The sequence below is a fragment of the Phodopus roborovskii genome, unplaced genomic scaffold (genome assembly GCF_943737965.1).
Source record: "Phodopus roborovskii unplaced genomic scaffold, PHOROB, whole genome shotgun sequence".
Taxonomy (NCBI): Eukaryota; Metazoa; Chordata; class Mammalia; order Rodentia; family Cricetidae; genus Phodopus; species Phodopus roborovskii.
The window spans coordinates 36,440,658-36,455,547 of record NW_026126447.1 but is presented as its reverse complement, the minus strand read 5'-3'; the positions used below and the strand labels follow the sequence as shown (position 1 = coordinate 36,455,547).

The 14,890-nt window shown below is 44.8% G+C and overlaps 1 protein-coding gene across 1 annotated transcript in view; it reads right to left on the bottom strand.

Annotated features, from left to right (window-relative positions):
• Fyb2 (FYN binding protein 2) overlaps positions 1-7,316 on the bottom strand; it is a 96,858-nt gene extending 89,542 nt beyond the window's left edge. Inside the window, exon 1 of the mRNA XM_051188015.1 lies at positions 7,169-7,316. Coding sequence (XP_051043972.1) covers positions 7,169-7,177 — 9 coding nt within the window. The 5' untranslated portion in view covers positions 7,178-7,316. The remainder of the gene's footprint in view (positions 1-7,168) is intronic.
• Between the last annotated feature and the right edge of the window lie 7,574 nt (positions 7,317-14,890).

Here is a 14,890-nt window from a genome sequence, read left to right as displayed (position 1 = left end):
ATTCAGCTTGGAGCTTGATGGCAGTCTTGATGTTTCATAGAATGTTCTCACAGTATGGCCACATGGTCTATCGTGTGAACACTTTCCTGTTTAAATTCCTCTTTTCTGAGGATATCATTCATGCTGGATAAACACTCATTTTTATGACCTCAATTCAACTTGACTAGTCTGTAAAGATGCCCTAAATAAGATGTGTGTTCTCCAAGCACTGGCCTGAGCCTTGAAGTTAAGACTTTGTGAAAAGAATGACACAATCAAAGTACAACAGCCACTGTGTTCCTCCTGATGCCAGACATGGCATTATCTGCCCTCTGAACCCAGTGGACTGGTCCAAGTTCTTTATACCCATGAACATATTTAAGCCTCTGTGGAATGCTAAGAGGCAGATATTATTTTCTCTCCTTTACAAATAGAGTTCCAAGAAATTAAATATCTTTCTCAAAACCAAGAAGCTGGTATTTGTCAGAGGTAGGGACAAAGCAGTCAGGCACCTTTGAGGCTGTGCCTTTAAGAGGCTTATTTTCCAGTCTCTTACAGCAAGATAATGCATTCCCTGGGACCTCACAGTCTACACTTGGATCTACTCAAAGGGCCTGGGGTCTTGCAAGGAAAAAAGAGACCAATTGTAGCCAAGGAGCTGGGGAGGGATTCTTGGGAAAGTGAGGCCCAATATGAGCTATGCCAGCAAGAGGTCATGCCTCTGGGTGAGGATGCTTACAGAAACATTATGCTGGAGCAGGCATAGCCCAGGGAGAGGGCACCATGGCTAAAGATGGAGGATAATGTGTGGATACCAAGACCACTAGCCTTGTCAGGGGGCTAAAATGCACGGCTCTACCTCACAGACATGGAGACCAGCTGGCAAGATGCAGCAGCAGAGTGGCGTGACCAGCATTGCCCACTTTGGAGCATTTCTATCAGCAGAAATATAAGTGAGTGATTTGCAGTAGGAGGATTTGATCTTCCCTTTGAAGCAATGATGGGGTCAAGGGCAGGGCTCACTATGAGGGATGAACTGGCAACAACAGGCCATTTTCTATCTCTCTAGCAAGGACCAAACAATAACAGTTCAGGAAGATACTGTCCACAGCCTCCCAGTCAAGAGAGATGCAAACTGTCCAGCCTTTTATTTGGTGACTTGTAGAATGGCTTATTTTCCCTCAGAATACATCTGAGAAGTTTCTGAGCTTTTAAAAAAAAATGTTTATTTGTTTTGTTTTTCAAGACAGGGTTTCTCTGTATAACAGCTCTGACTGTCCTAGAACTTGTTTTGTAGACTAGGCTGGCCTCTAACTCACAGGGGTCCATCTGCCCTGGCCTTCTGGGTGCTGGGATTAAAGGAGTGTGCCATCAACACTTGGCCTGTTGGCTTGGTTTTTAATGACAGGTCTTACCCAGAACTCACAGCAGTCTTCTGCCTCAGCCTTGAGTACTGGGGTGGCAGGTGTGCACCTCCACTCTCTGCTTTGATACAAACCTCATAATCACAGCTGTTTCTGCTCTCCACAAGACAAACGCACTAACAAGAGACTGTTGCTACAGGTGAGTCCCTAGGGATTGATCTTGCGGACAGGAGATGCATACAGAGAAGGAACAGCTGGCACCTCCATTATTTGATAATAGATGCCCCCTTAGGACCTTTTCCTTAAACATCAGATTATTTAGGTTAAAAACCCAAACATCTCTCTGGAAGCATTACCAAATGAAGTTTCACAGGCTTTCAAAGCAAGATTTTATCCAAACTGGCCAAATGTCATCTTGGTATACTATCTTACTGCCTCAGGGTATGCAGCTCAGCCTCAAGTTTTACAGGAAACACCCTCCCCTGTCCCCAATGGCTCCTTCAGCCCTCAGAATAAAACACATACACACAGCACCAAGGGCCTTCCAACTTCTGTCCTTTGTAAATCCTAGGATTCCATTCTGGCAATTTACTTTCATTTAAAAAATTTCCACCCAGTAACACCCGGCTTCTCGAGTGTCCTCTGACTCACCCTACTACACTTTGAACCTCTGAGCCTTTGTCTGTTGCCCTCCACCCCACCCCACTCTTCCTCCTCTCATACATCGCTATCTACTCCTCCTCTACACTCTTCTCAGATGGCATCTCCTCAAATGGGTCCCCATGCCGGGCTAGGTACCCAGCCACACTGCTGGCACTGAGGTCCGGCTTCATCATTGTTCTTTCCATCATTTGTTTTCTTTAACACTTTTTTTGAAAAGATAAGCAACGCGATGGTGAGTAAGACAGTTCCCTCTCAGAGGCTAATGTGAGCCCTGGCACTTGGAAGATGTTTGTTCAACGGCCATAAAATGGTGAGAGTTGGGCCCAAGGAACAGATATTCCAACTCAACTGGAACAAGAACATTTTTGGGGCATCCAAGATACAGGCACTGGGTGGGTAGTTACAAAACCGCTGCCAACTTCCTGCCCTTTCAGATTTCCTTGTAAAATGGGAGTTGTTAAACTGGTTGGACATTGAGAAATTTCCCAATTCCAGCACTTGTTCAAATCATTTAGCTGCCAATGGGCAGAGGTGAACTTAAATGTGGTTTGATTCATAATTTGGTCCAAGTTCATCCATCAAACATTCAAACCCCATTTGGTGACACCTTGACTGGTAAGCCCTAACTCAAAAATGCTATAATTCTCCCTTGCCAAGACTGTACCCAAGTGAAAACACACCTGACTGAGGGTACAGGTTGGTTACTATTTAACTCTTGAGTTTCAAAAAGGACTTGCCAACCTCTCTGTGTGAGAGTTTAAAAATATCCCCCCCCCCGTTAGTGTGCGTGTGTATGATATATGTATGTGTAAGATGTATGCATGTGTACATATTTGTGTGGATATGCACATATATTTATATGCATGTAAAGACCAGCAGTCACCCTCAGGTGTGGCTGAGGAGCCACCCACCTTGTTTATTGAAGTAGGGTCTCTCACTGAACCTGAAGCTCACTGATTGAGCCAGACTGCTGTCCATCAAGCCCCAGGGACCCTCCAGTCTCTGCCTCTCCTGTTAGGACATTATAAGTGTATACCACGTAACACGTGACATTGTTGACATGGGTGCTGTGGATTGAACTTGGGGTCTCATGTTGGTATGGCAAGGATTTTACAATTGAGTCAGCACAAAGCATTCTTATAGAATTCTTCTGAACCATACATCTATAGAAAAAGAACACACACACACACACACACACACACACACACACACACACACTTGTTTTTTGTTTAGGACAGGGTCACCCCTTGAATGATCTGGAACCATTATGCAGATGAGGCTGGCCTTGGGCTCAGATATCTTCATGGTTTGCCTCCAGACTTCTGGGATTAAAGGGTGTTTTTTTTTTTTTTTTTTTTGTTTTGTTTTGTTTTGTTTTTAAAGACAAAACCTCACTATGTAGCACAGGCTTGTCTAGAATTTACAATCCTCCTGCCTCAGTTTTTTTCAAATGCTGGAATTACAGGTGTGAGCCACCATGCCCAGATAAAAATAATCTTTCTCTCAATAACTGAAAAGAACAAAAGGTATCTATTTCTTCTTATGCCTGCTAATGCAGAACCAAACAACTGAAAAAATTGAGTTGCCTAAAACAAACATCAGTCCTGCCTTTCTCTGCATCTCCCTATTATGTATGAGGGGAATATTGACATGATCCAGCTGGGTGACATTTCTATCCACAGGGTGTTGATGAAAGCCATTCTGTGGCGTCTGCTTCATGCTGGTGTGGTCTATGGAGCTCTGAGAGTAGCCTTACCTGAAGGCTAGCAAGCCAGGCTCAGCCGGAGCTGTCAGTCAGGGGCTACTTGAGGTTATCTTCAGCTGTGAAGATGCTGCTGATCTGGCTGAGGGCTACAAGAATTAGTTCTCAGAACAAGGTAGGAACAGCACAGCTTCTCGGGAGTGTGTGAAGTCCAGCAGTGCCAAGTGTGGCAGCCTGCAATGTTCAAGGCAGCCTGAAATTTTGTCCACATACAGCGCAGGGAGCATACTTTCACCTCTTGAGAGGACTGTTGGAGAATGTAAGGTCAGTTTTAACTCGGTGCAATCTGAAACATCCGCTCATTGTCAGTACTCTTCTCGAGTAGACATTGTCCTGATTATTCTCCTGCCTCGGCCTCTCCCCTTGAACTCTGTAGCTGAGTATACCTCTGTATAATTCAATCATTCCATGTCTAAAGCTGACTCATGATGTCTTTCTAAACTGCTCAGAACTAAGTCCCCTCAGAAAATTCCAACTTCATCCTTCTGAAGGCTCAACCTCCATGCCTTTGGGTCCTCAACATCTTCTCCCTTTCTCCCTCCCTCTTCTAACCAGTCCATCATGTGGACTCTACCCTTGACTTGTCACAAGATAATGACATGATAATCCCATGCTAAGTTAAAAATAGCATGAACTAAAAATGCAGTTAATACATTCAACCTCAGTGCCTAGCAACAGAGAGCACACAGAATATTCATTTACCTGTACAGCACCACACATGGTATGCCCAGGAAAAGGTCATAATTTACAGCTCAAACTAGTTTTTACCAATTGTGTGTCACTTCTGTGCATCATAAAGCCAAAACATCACTACTTCAGTCATCAAAAGTCAGGGACCCAGAACCTGACACTTCTACAACCACCATCCCTGCTAAGTGGCCTGAGCCCACTCTCTGCCTGCTTAGATCCCTGCACTTTCCCTCTATTGGGCCACACAGCTACCGCTCTTATCCTCTGGCCATTTAGTTTCCAAACTACAGCCACATGATTCTTAGGAAATGTAAGCCAGACAGTGCCATCTAGCATCTAGCTACCAGCCACCCCTGGGCAAAGCCGGTTCCTAGTGAGGGTTCCACACCCTCATTATGGGAACATTCGCCCCCTATTTCCTCTTCTTCATTTGGCTGCTGTTCCCCAAAGCAGCCTTTTTTTTTTTTCTTAGCATCAGCTAGTACCTCTCAGTAGACTTGCACCCACTAAAGCATCCACACAACAAACTCTCTAACTTCCTCAAAGTTTCTGTTCAATTCCCTCCTTACCTTTGAGTATCCACATTGTACTAGCTTTCATTTAACCCTTATATTTTTGTTTCTTTTTCCTTTCTTATTAGCATATAAACTTTATGGATGCATTTTGTATAGCTATGCAGCCTAGTATGACCTTAAACTTTTGTTTTGACCTGCCTCACCCTTCCAGGTCCTGGAATTACACATATGTACCACCATGGCCAGCTAAAGCAGGTATTTTTGACTGTTGGACTCCTAGCTATATCCATGATGCACCCAAAACAGAGTTTGTCCATACAAAGGAAGCGCTCCAAATTATTTATTTGCACACACACACACACACACACACACACACACACACACACACACACGGGATGTTTTGTTGGTTTTCTAAAATGAAAGAACAATCTTTTCAAGACAAAGGACTATCCGTATTTCCTTTTGTTTTTGGAGACAGGATTTCTCTGTGCATACATGGTCATCCGTGGTTCTGTAGACCAGGCTGGCCTCAAAGTCACAGAGATCTGCCTGCCTCTGCCTCCAAAGTGCTGGAATTAAAGGCATGTACTACTCACCACCCAGTTCTCATATTTCCTTTGGGTCCTTTCCCCTAGTCTTTCTGAGTAGATGAAAATGTGTACTCAACTTCTCTTGTCCAGTAAAATGTTACTAGGTAACAAATATGTCCTTTTGTACTCCCCTCTCTAAACTGCCAAGCATTCTCTGTTCTACTGGAGCAATTAATACTTGCTAGTGCCACCTAGTTTAGAGCTGGCACCCAGCTGGTGTCATTAAAGAACCAGACCCCAGACCCCAGCCCTGCTTCTGACTGGTGCAGTCATAATGGTGTAGTGGTCATGTTCTGTCCTCCAGCTCCCTCACCTAAAAACTCCAGGGCAATGACCTCCAGTTTCCCATCATACTGATAAGCAGAAATAGTCAACAGTGTGGATCCTGGTAGACAGAGGGCAGAATGTCAGCTACCTTCCTTTTCCCGAATCCACATGATCTGGTCATCTTGGCAAGCTGCCATCATGGAGGAGGGTCCCCAAAGTCGATGAATAGGGTCCATTACAGAGGCATATGCCTGTCACCCAAGCATTTGAAAGGCTAATGCCAGCCCAGGCTGTAAAGTAAGACCTTTTCTAAAATCAAAAGCAATGTTTTCTACCCCACTGTCCCCAAAAGAATAAGTTTCTAGATGGGATAGTAGAGGGAATTCCCAAGGAGATGGAACTGGCATCCTTGGTTCACTCTTCTCCAAAACTCAACCAACTGGATGGAGTGAGAAGCCAGAGACACAGGTGTCCCTTCTTGTCCCTGACCAGTCACAGTTGAACGGGTCCACTATCCTGACTGTAAACCAAACACCAGGGGAAGAAGTAACACGATTTCAGGAGCAGCTGATTTCTTGCAACTTTTGAATAGAGACATGGTACAACACGTGCATGTGTGTCTGTGAAAAGAAGGCCACCAAGAGAACAGCAGAGCAAGAACTGGAGAAGGAAACGGGAAGACGGGGTTAGCCAGGCACTATCTCTGAATATGTGTGCAGTATTCATTCAGCCATTCCAAACTTTGTGTTGCTTTTGTCAAAAACAAAAACAAGAACCATCCAGGGTCTCTCTGTGTGGCTCAGACCGGCTTTACCCTGTCGAGGATCCTTTTTCTGTTTCTGAGGTGCCACATCATAAGCCTGGGCTCTATTTTTTCTACGTACCTCCAGTCTCACAAAACATCCATTCTAGTACACTTCTGTTTTAGGAGAGCCCTAGGACTCAAGAGGCCAAGCACTTTTTCCCTAAGCCACAGCGTAAATGCGGAGGAGCGATGTAAAGCCATAAGCCACAGGGCACACAACAAGGCCACCTTTTCACAGTTACTCTCTGTCCTTGGACCCGGACACCCACTGCAAAGGCAGGACAGAGAGGGAAAGTCAACACTGAAATGGCAAGCTCTCTCTAACCCAGGACCCAGGCAGCTAGCTGTAGAGACACAGGACGCAGGCTGCCTGAGCAAGGCCAGCATGGCAGGTTCTTAGCCTGAGACCTGACACATTTGGTCAGGACCAGGAGCCTGACACATAGGTAGCTCTTTTCCCAGGGCTCCCTGGGAAGGGACTAAAGTTCACAAGGCGAGACACAGACAGCCCGCACCCAAAGCGGGTACCTTACCTCTTCCATTGTGGTCTTCCGAGGCAGTGCCTGGGAGACAATCCCAGCTTCCCAGAGCTGAATCCTAGGTCCAACAGTGCTCTCGCCTCCGCCCGCCAGCTTGCAGTTACTTCCCCAAGTCTGGGACACTCGGATCCCTGGCTTTTCACTAGCCCCACCTGGGCTCTGGCTCCTCCCTCCGGGCTGGGAGAGGGGCGGGTCTCCTCCCAGCTGGACCTGCTGCGGTGGGGGCAGGAGGCTCTATCCGCGCTCCTTAGGCTTCTGCCCTCACTCCCTCTGCCAGGGTTTCACTTTGTGCCTGCGGCCTGTCCTCTCCCACAACACCACACTTGGGGGAGTTGCCGAGAGCCAAGTGCATCTTGTCCCTAACGTTAAAATGAAAGGCTGGGGACACTGGTCTCCATTAGTGACAGCCTGGCCTAACTCCTCCCCTGTTGATGTCTACTGATATTCAGGGAAGCTGCTTGGGACCAAAGAAAAGAAAGCCCAAAGCCTGGAGAGGCAGGCAGGTGCGTTTAGTTGGGGGAGGGGAGGGTGAGAGAGGAAGCTAAAGTAACTACACCAACTACACCTGTTTTTTGTTTGTTTGTTTTGTTTTAAGACAGGCATGGTCATGGTATTTGAATGCATGGCTCCCTTTAACCCTTACAAGTGGTCCCGGGAGCTGCTGCTGTCCTCTTTAACAGGGCAGGCACTGGGGCTCAGAGAGATTGCCTTCATTAGCCCAGAGTGATGCTGGTGGGAAAGCAAGCAAAGTTGACTTTGTGGTCTGATCCATTTGGTCCTGGCGGGAAACCCAAACGGGGTTGGGGGTGGGGGTGGGGGGGTGGTCCATACAGATATCATGGGAATCGGAGGTGGGCAGGATCAATGACCTGTCCCCTGATTTATATGCTGCCTGCTGGGTTTTCTTGCTTTTTATGGACTAAAAACTTGTTTACGTGTTTATTGTTTGATTCAGGGTCTCACTCAAACTGACTTCAAACTCACTATACAACTTGAAATGGCCTCCATCCTATTTTTACTACTGTTACTACTATTGTTGTTTTGGTTTTGTTTTGAGACAAGGTCTCACCACATAGCCCTGACTGTCCTGGAACTCACTCTGTAGATCAGGCTGGTCTCGAACTCACAGAGATACCCTTGCCTCTGCCTCTCTATTGCTAGGATTAAAGGCATGCACTGCCATGCCCAGCTTCCACGTTCTTAAAAATCAGATTCTCCTGTCCTGTCTGGGGCAGTAGAGGGTGGCAGGTGAAGAAGCCACCTGCTTGCTTATCTCCTAACATGTGACAAACTGCAGGACTTTGGATTTGCTCAGCATTTCTCAGTCACTTTTGCTTCCATCCTTCAAGACCCAGGGTCTTCTGTGGCCTTAGCTCAGCATTGTAGTCCATTCTATCCAGGTATACATCATGAAAAGAGCTCTGGGTCCCAGGGGCCTTTGGGCCTCCCTGGTCCTCATGCTCGCACAAGGGCTCCCCCTAGTGGCGTCAGGGAAGCCCACAATGGCAGAGGGGTAAGCAGGGCCTCAGGGCCTCTTCAAATAGCTCCTCTAGATCTAGAGGGGTTTCAAGGTTTGCTCTGGTTTGGCCTGGAACAAGTTAGAGTGAGAAGTCCTAGCGCATACTAGGCACCATTTATTGGTTGAGGGTGGGGACTATTTTGCCAGTAGGTATAAAAATTAGGCTTGGCCTCCTCCATCCCTAGGGCCCCTTACTAGTTTGGTTTCAGTAAACCAAAATATATTGCATAATTTTGTAAAAAGTAAAATAAGTATTAAAAAAAACACAAACATTTTTATGTGTGAGCATTTTACATCCATATACTTACATGCATGCAGTACAAGTATGAAGTACCTGTTGGGCAAGACGAGGATTTTTTTTATCCTCTTGGACTGGAGTTATAGACCATTGTGAGCCACCGGGTCGGTGCTGGGAACCAAACGCAGGTCCTCTGCAAAAGTAAGTGATTTTAACCACTGAGTCATCTCACTAGGCCCACTCTAAGTGCAGTGAGGTGAACAGAGCCCAAGAGACAGTATTACTGAGGAGGGGGAAGTATGCTACCATGGGAAAAGGGTCAGGGAAGTGGGCAGGAACAGGATTACTAAACTAAATGTGTAAAAACATTTTTCTTGGCATTACTTCAAGACTGCATTTATCTGCCATTTACATTGCATTAGCTATTCTAAATAATAAAAACATTGCAAAGTAAACAGACACAAAGAATTATGCTTGGAACCATATACCATCCTGTCGATTCTCATATGATGTAGATGCTAAACACAGTTTTCCAGCTAACACTTGGTCTTGGGAGGGCCCACAAGTCCCTCTGAGGTGTTCTTTGTCTTTAAAACGAAGGCTGACATGGGTAGCTTCAGGGCTCATGGCCATTTGAAACCCTGGTGCGATGCTTAACACTTTGCAAGACCCTCATGCCATTCCTCTTTTCCTTTCTCCCTTTCCCTTAGAGCACTGGGTCAGCTAGGTGTGGCCTGGTGTGACCTAGCTGTGTCCTGTGAGTCAGCACATCTGTGCACCCAGCTTGATAAGTAGGAAAATGGCACGTGCTGACACGGAAGGCTGAAGGTAGCAAATACAGGCACTACAAGGAATGGGGAGGGGGGGTTCATCGAGAAATTTGAACTTGGACTTGAATCAAAGTAGATCTCACTGTACCTTAGGAATGGACACAATTTAGTCAAAGACGAGGTCTATTCAAGTACCTGGTATTCAGAAGATCTGCTTTAGCCCCAGGCCAGGAGGAATTTCCCCATGAGCTCAAGTTAATCAGGGATGGGGAAATCACCTGCTGCATGTCTCTGTCTATTGCCTGCCAAGAGCAGGACCCTTCTTATCTTTATTATGAGCCCTTCTTTCTAGCTGAGAACTGAGGCATGCAAGTTAAGTAGCTTCCTCTGGGCAACACTGAGCAAATGGAAGAGCAGAAATTCCAATCCAGGCAGCCTGGCCCCAGACCCCACCCTCGCAGCCAATCTGTTCCCCTTTCTTCCAATCTTTAAGAAATGCCAAACAATAAACTCATAGGACCTGAGAGCTTGAAGGTTTAAAGTGGTTTCCATCATTCTGATTAGGTTCTGAAATGGGGCTGTTAGAGATGTTAACAGATAGGCTGAAGTTAGGCTCAAAATCTAGATATTTCCTTTAAGCCCCTTGCTTTGGTTTGCTTTTTCTATAGGGGAAATAATATGTGCCCCCATTTAAAGTCACAGCCACTCTTTGGGCCAATGCCCTTCAAGCCGAATAGCCATTTTATTCAGAGAGCCTGTGAGACTACCTGTGAGAGACAAGTTCAGGTTTGTTGACCTTCCCTTATAGAAGGAGAGCTTGGAGAGGGTCATTAGATCCTTACCTAACATTCTAGCTATTCCCTTCCTACCCCCTACCTATAATTCTGCCCTAACTGCCTGTGTTCCATCTAAGGGACATCTGTAAGAGGTGGAAATTTAATTGAAGCAGAGACCCCCACCTTTGTGGTTCAGGGGACTCTATTTTTTGCACTTTGGGGGAAGTCACCACTCATGCTAGGGTGGGACTTTCTATTGGTGAAACACTTGGGGCCACCCACATGCCTTCAAAACCTCTTACTTGTGCATCCATGAGTAAGCTTAGAAAACTCATTGGTTCACTGAGCTAGACTTGGGCGCAATCATTACTTTGGCCCCTGGTTACGGCCTGTCTGGAGTGAACAAACATTCATTCATGAATTCCCAGGAAAAGATAATACAACAGGCAGTGAGCAACAGCCAACTGTATTCCAGCACATTCTTGATTGCCTTTCTTAGTGTGCCCTATCACGTCACTGTTTTTAATTTCTTGGTAAATATATTACTTACATTTTGTGCAGTAAGTAATGGCTTATCCACAATGCCCTAACATGAAAATGGAATATTTCTTTTTTAAATGGGAAAATGGGAAAGCCTGTGCATTCCCCAGTTCCCTGGGTAAACCTTGAGCGCTATCTGTCATGTGGCGACAAGGCTGGGGTGTGCAGATTGATTGTTGGAGTCAGGACGCTGCTGCTGGAGTAACCCACTATTAATATTAACGCTATTATTGGTTACATTAATCATGTCTGAGGACTTTCAGCAGAACATGTAATTTGTTTATGTATAATTTATATCCCGGGTACTTTCAAAAGGGAGAGAAGGAAAGAGGAGAGGAAGTTAAATTTATTGGAAGTCTATTGTGTAACAAGTGACACAACATCTATTTTATTCTATTTTTCATGATAGCGTTTTCAGTATTATTTTCATTTTTCCCACTGAAGACAGCAAGGCTCAGAAAGATCATGGCAGATGCTCTGGCTGTAAAAACGCACAAGTTTGATTCTCCTTTTTTGTGTTTTCCCCCCTCCTCTGGTATGTGTGTGTGTGTGTTGTCTTTTTATGTGTGTATTGTGTGTAGGTACATGTAGAAGCCAGTGAGTGATATCAAGTATCTTTATTATTCTCCACATTATTATTATTATTATTATTATTATTACTGTACATGTTGATCCCAGTTCCCTCTCCCTCCCTTCTCTTCCTTCCTCCCTCCCTCCCTACCTACCTTCCTCCCTTTACCCTCTCCCCCCCCTGCACATGCACCCTGACCACCCTCCCCTCCCATTCCCCCACCCCCATTCCACATGTAGGGCTATGCTATCCAGGTGGGGTCATGTAAATCTGTCAAGTCATTTGAAATAGGGTCTAGGACTTCTCTCCTGTCTCTAGGTTAAGGGAGTATCCCTCCATGGGGGATGTGTCTGCAAGGTCCTTTTGTGTACCAGGAATACATCCTGGTTCCACTGTCTGAGGTCCCTTAGAGTGTTCTGTCCTTCTAGCTGAAACCCATATTCAGGGGGTCTGAGTCAATCCCATGCTGGCTTCCCAGCTATCAGTCTGGGGGCCCGTTAGCTCCTCCTTGATAGGGTCAGCTGTCTTTTTGTATTTCTGCAACCTAGTCTTGTCCTCTCTCTCTCTGCATCTGGATTCTAGTTTGACTCAGTGTTTAGTTATGGGTGTTTGCTTCTGTTTCCAACAGATACTAGATGAGGTCTCCATGATGGTGGATAAGTTAATTGTTGATCTCACTATCAGTGAAGGGCATTTGTGGTAGCCTTTCCACAGTAGCTCAAATTGTTAGTTGGAGTCAGTCTTGTGGGTATCTAGACCTTTCTTTAGATTCAGTTTTCTCTTCAAACCAATAATGGCTCCATCTTTTATGTTCTCTCTCTCTCTCTCTCTCTCTCTCTCTCTCTCTCATCTTTTATTCCTACCCTAACTCAATCTTCTTAGTCGTGTTTTCCTCTCCTCCCCTTCTCTTTCTCCTAGTTCTCTCTCCATTCACTGCCCCCCCACTTCCCCTGTGCTCTGGGAGACTTGTCCCTTCCCCCTTTTGTGAGGGACCTTATATGAAACTCTTAGAATACACCTTGTATCCTAGTTCCTCTGGTGGTGTGAATTATAGGCTGGTGATCCTTTGCTCTAGGTCTAAAATCCATATATGAGTGAGTACATAGCATATTCCTCTTTTTGTGACTGGGTTATCTCATTCAGGATGTTTTTTTCAAGTTCCATCCACTTGCCTGTGAATTTCAAGATACCATTTTTTTTTCCTGCATAGTAGTATTCCATTGTGTAGATGTGCCACATCTTCTTTATCCATTCTTCAGTTGAGGGGCATCTACGTTGCTTCCAGGTTCTTACTATTACAAATAATGCTGCTATGAACATAGTTGAGCACATGTCTTTGTTGCATGGATATGGGTCATTTGGGTATATGACTAAGAGGGGGATTGCCGGGTGCTCTTGGATAGCCAAAAGCAATCTTGCCAAAAGCAATCTACAGATTCAATGCAATCCCCATTAAATTCTCAGCACAATTCTTCACTGACCATGAAAGAATAATCAACTTTATATGGAAAAACAAAAGACCCAGGATAGCCAAAACAACCCTGTACAATAAAGAACCCCAGGAGGCATCACCATCACTGACTTTAAGCTCTACAACAGAGCTATAGTTCTGAAAACAGCCTGGTACTGGCACAAAAATAGACAGGTAGACCAATGGAATCGAATTGAAAATCCTGATATAAACCCACACACCTACAAACACCTGATTTTCGACAAAACAGCTAAAAGAATACAATGGGAGAAGGAAAGCATCTTCAACAAATGGTGCTGGCACAACAGGATGATGGTGTGTAGAAGACTGCACATAGACCCATGCCTATCTCCATGTACAAAACTCAAGTCCATATGGATCAAAGACCTCAACATAAATCCAGCCACACTGAACCTCTTAGAAGATAAAGTAGGAGGTGCCCTTGAACAAATTGGTACAGGAGACTGCTTCCTGAACATAATTCCAGGGGCACAGACACTGAGATTGAAATTAATAAATGGGACCTCCTCAAACTGAGAAGCTTCTGTAAGGCAAAGGACACAGTGGAGAAGACCAAATGGCAGCCCACAGACTGGGAAAAGATTTTTACCAATCCTACATCTAACAAAGGGCTGATCTCCAAAATATGCAAAGAACTCAAGAAATCAGTCAACAAAACACCAAATAATCCTATTAAAAAATGGGGTAGAGAATTGAAGAAAAAAAATCTCAATATATAAAATCAAAAAGGCTGAAAGACACTTAAGAAAGTGCTCAACATCCTTGGCCATCAGGGAAATGCAAATCAAAACAACTATGAGATAATATCTTACTCCTATTAGAATGGCTAAAATTGGAAACACCAATGACAACTTATGCTGGAGAGGATGTGGAGAAAGGGGACCACTCCTCCACTGCTGGTGGGAGTGCAAACTCATACAGCCATTTTGGAGATCAGTATGGCGGTTCTTCAGGAAAATGGGAATTAGTTTACCTCACCTTATTTTTTTAAAGATTTATTTATTTGCTTCATGTGTATGAGCACTCTATCCGCACATACACCTTTATACCTGAAGAAGGCATCAGATCCTCTATAGATGGTCATGAGCCACCATGTGGTTGCTGGAAATCGAACTCAGGGCCTCTGGAAGAGCAGCCAGTGCTCTTAACTGCTGAGCCAACTCTTCAGCCCCTCTCCACCTGATTTTTTGAGATGGGTATGTACATTGAACTTGGAGCACATGAACTGGCTAGTGTGTCAGGCCTGTTCCTATCTCTGCCTCCCAGGACTGAATGACAGATAAGCACTTGACCATTTGGCTTTTTACATGAACATGAAGGATCCAAACTCAAGTCCTCATGCTCCACTGAGCAGACCCTCCCAGACACCAGTTCTCTCTTTGAATTGCCTTTTCCTTCTCTTCATAATTGCCTCTAAAGTTTTGAATGATAAGCTAGATATCAAATAAAACAAGATGGCTAAAATGGAGATTAGGGTTCTATCGATGACAGTCATTTGGGTGGGTAGGAAGGGATGGACAGCCAATCAGAATACAGAATGGATTACTATATGGTATATACTATTTATATATTATATAAAAGGATGAAATGCCTAGAACTATTTTGGAGGCCTGTGGACCTTTAAAGATCTTGTTTGTTCTTTGTCTGTTTGAGAAAGGTATATAATCCAGTATTTAGTTTCTCTTTTGTCTGGAAGGAAGCTCATGTTCCCACTTTCTTACATTAGTCAACATCTTACTAGGAAGTGCTTTAGCAAGATGAAATTTTTCTTTAGTCTCAAGAATTTCATACTATATACAACAAAATATGA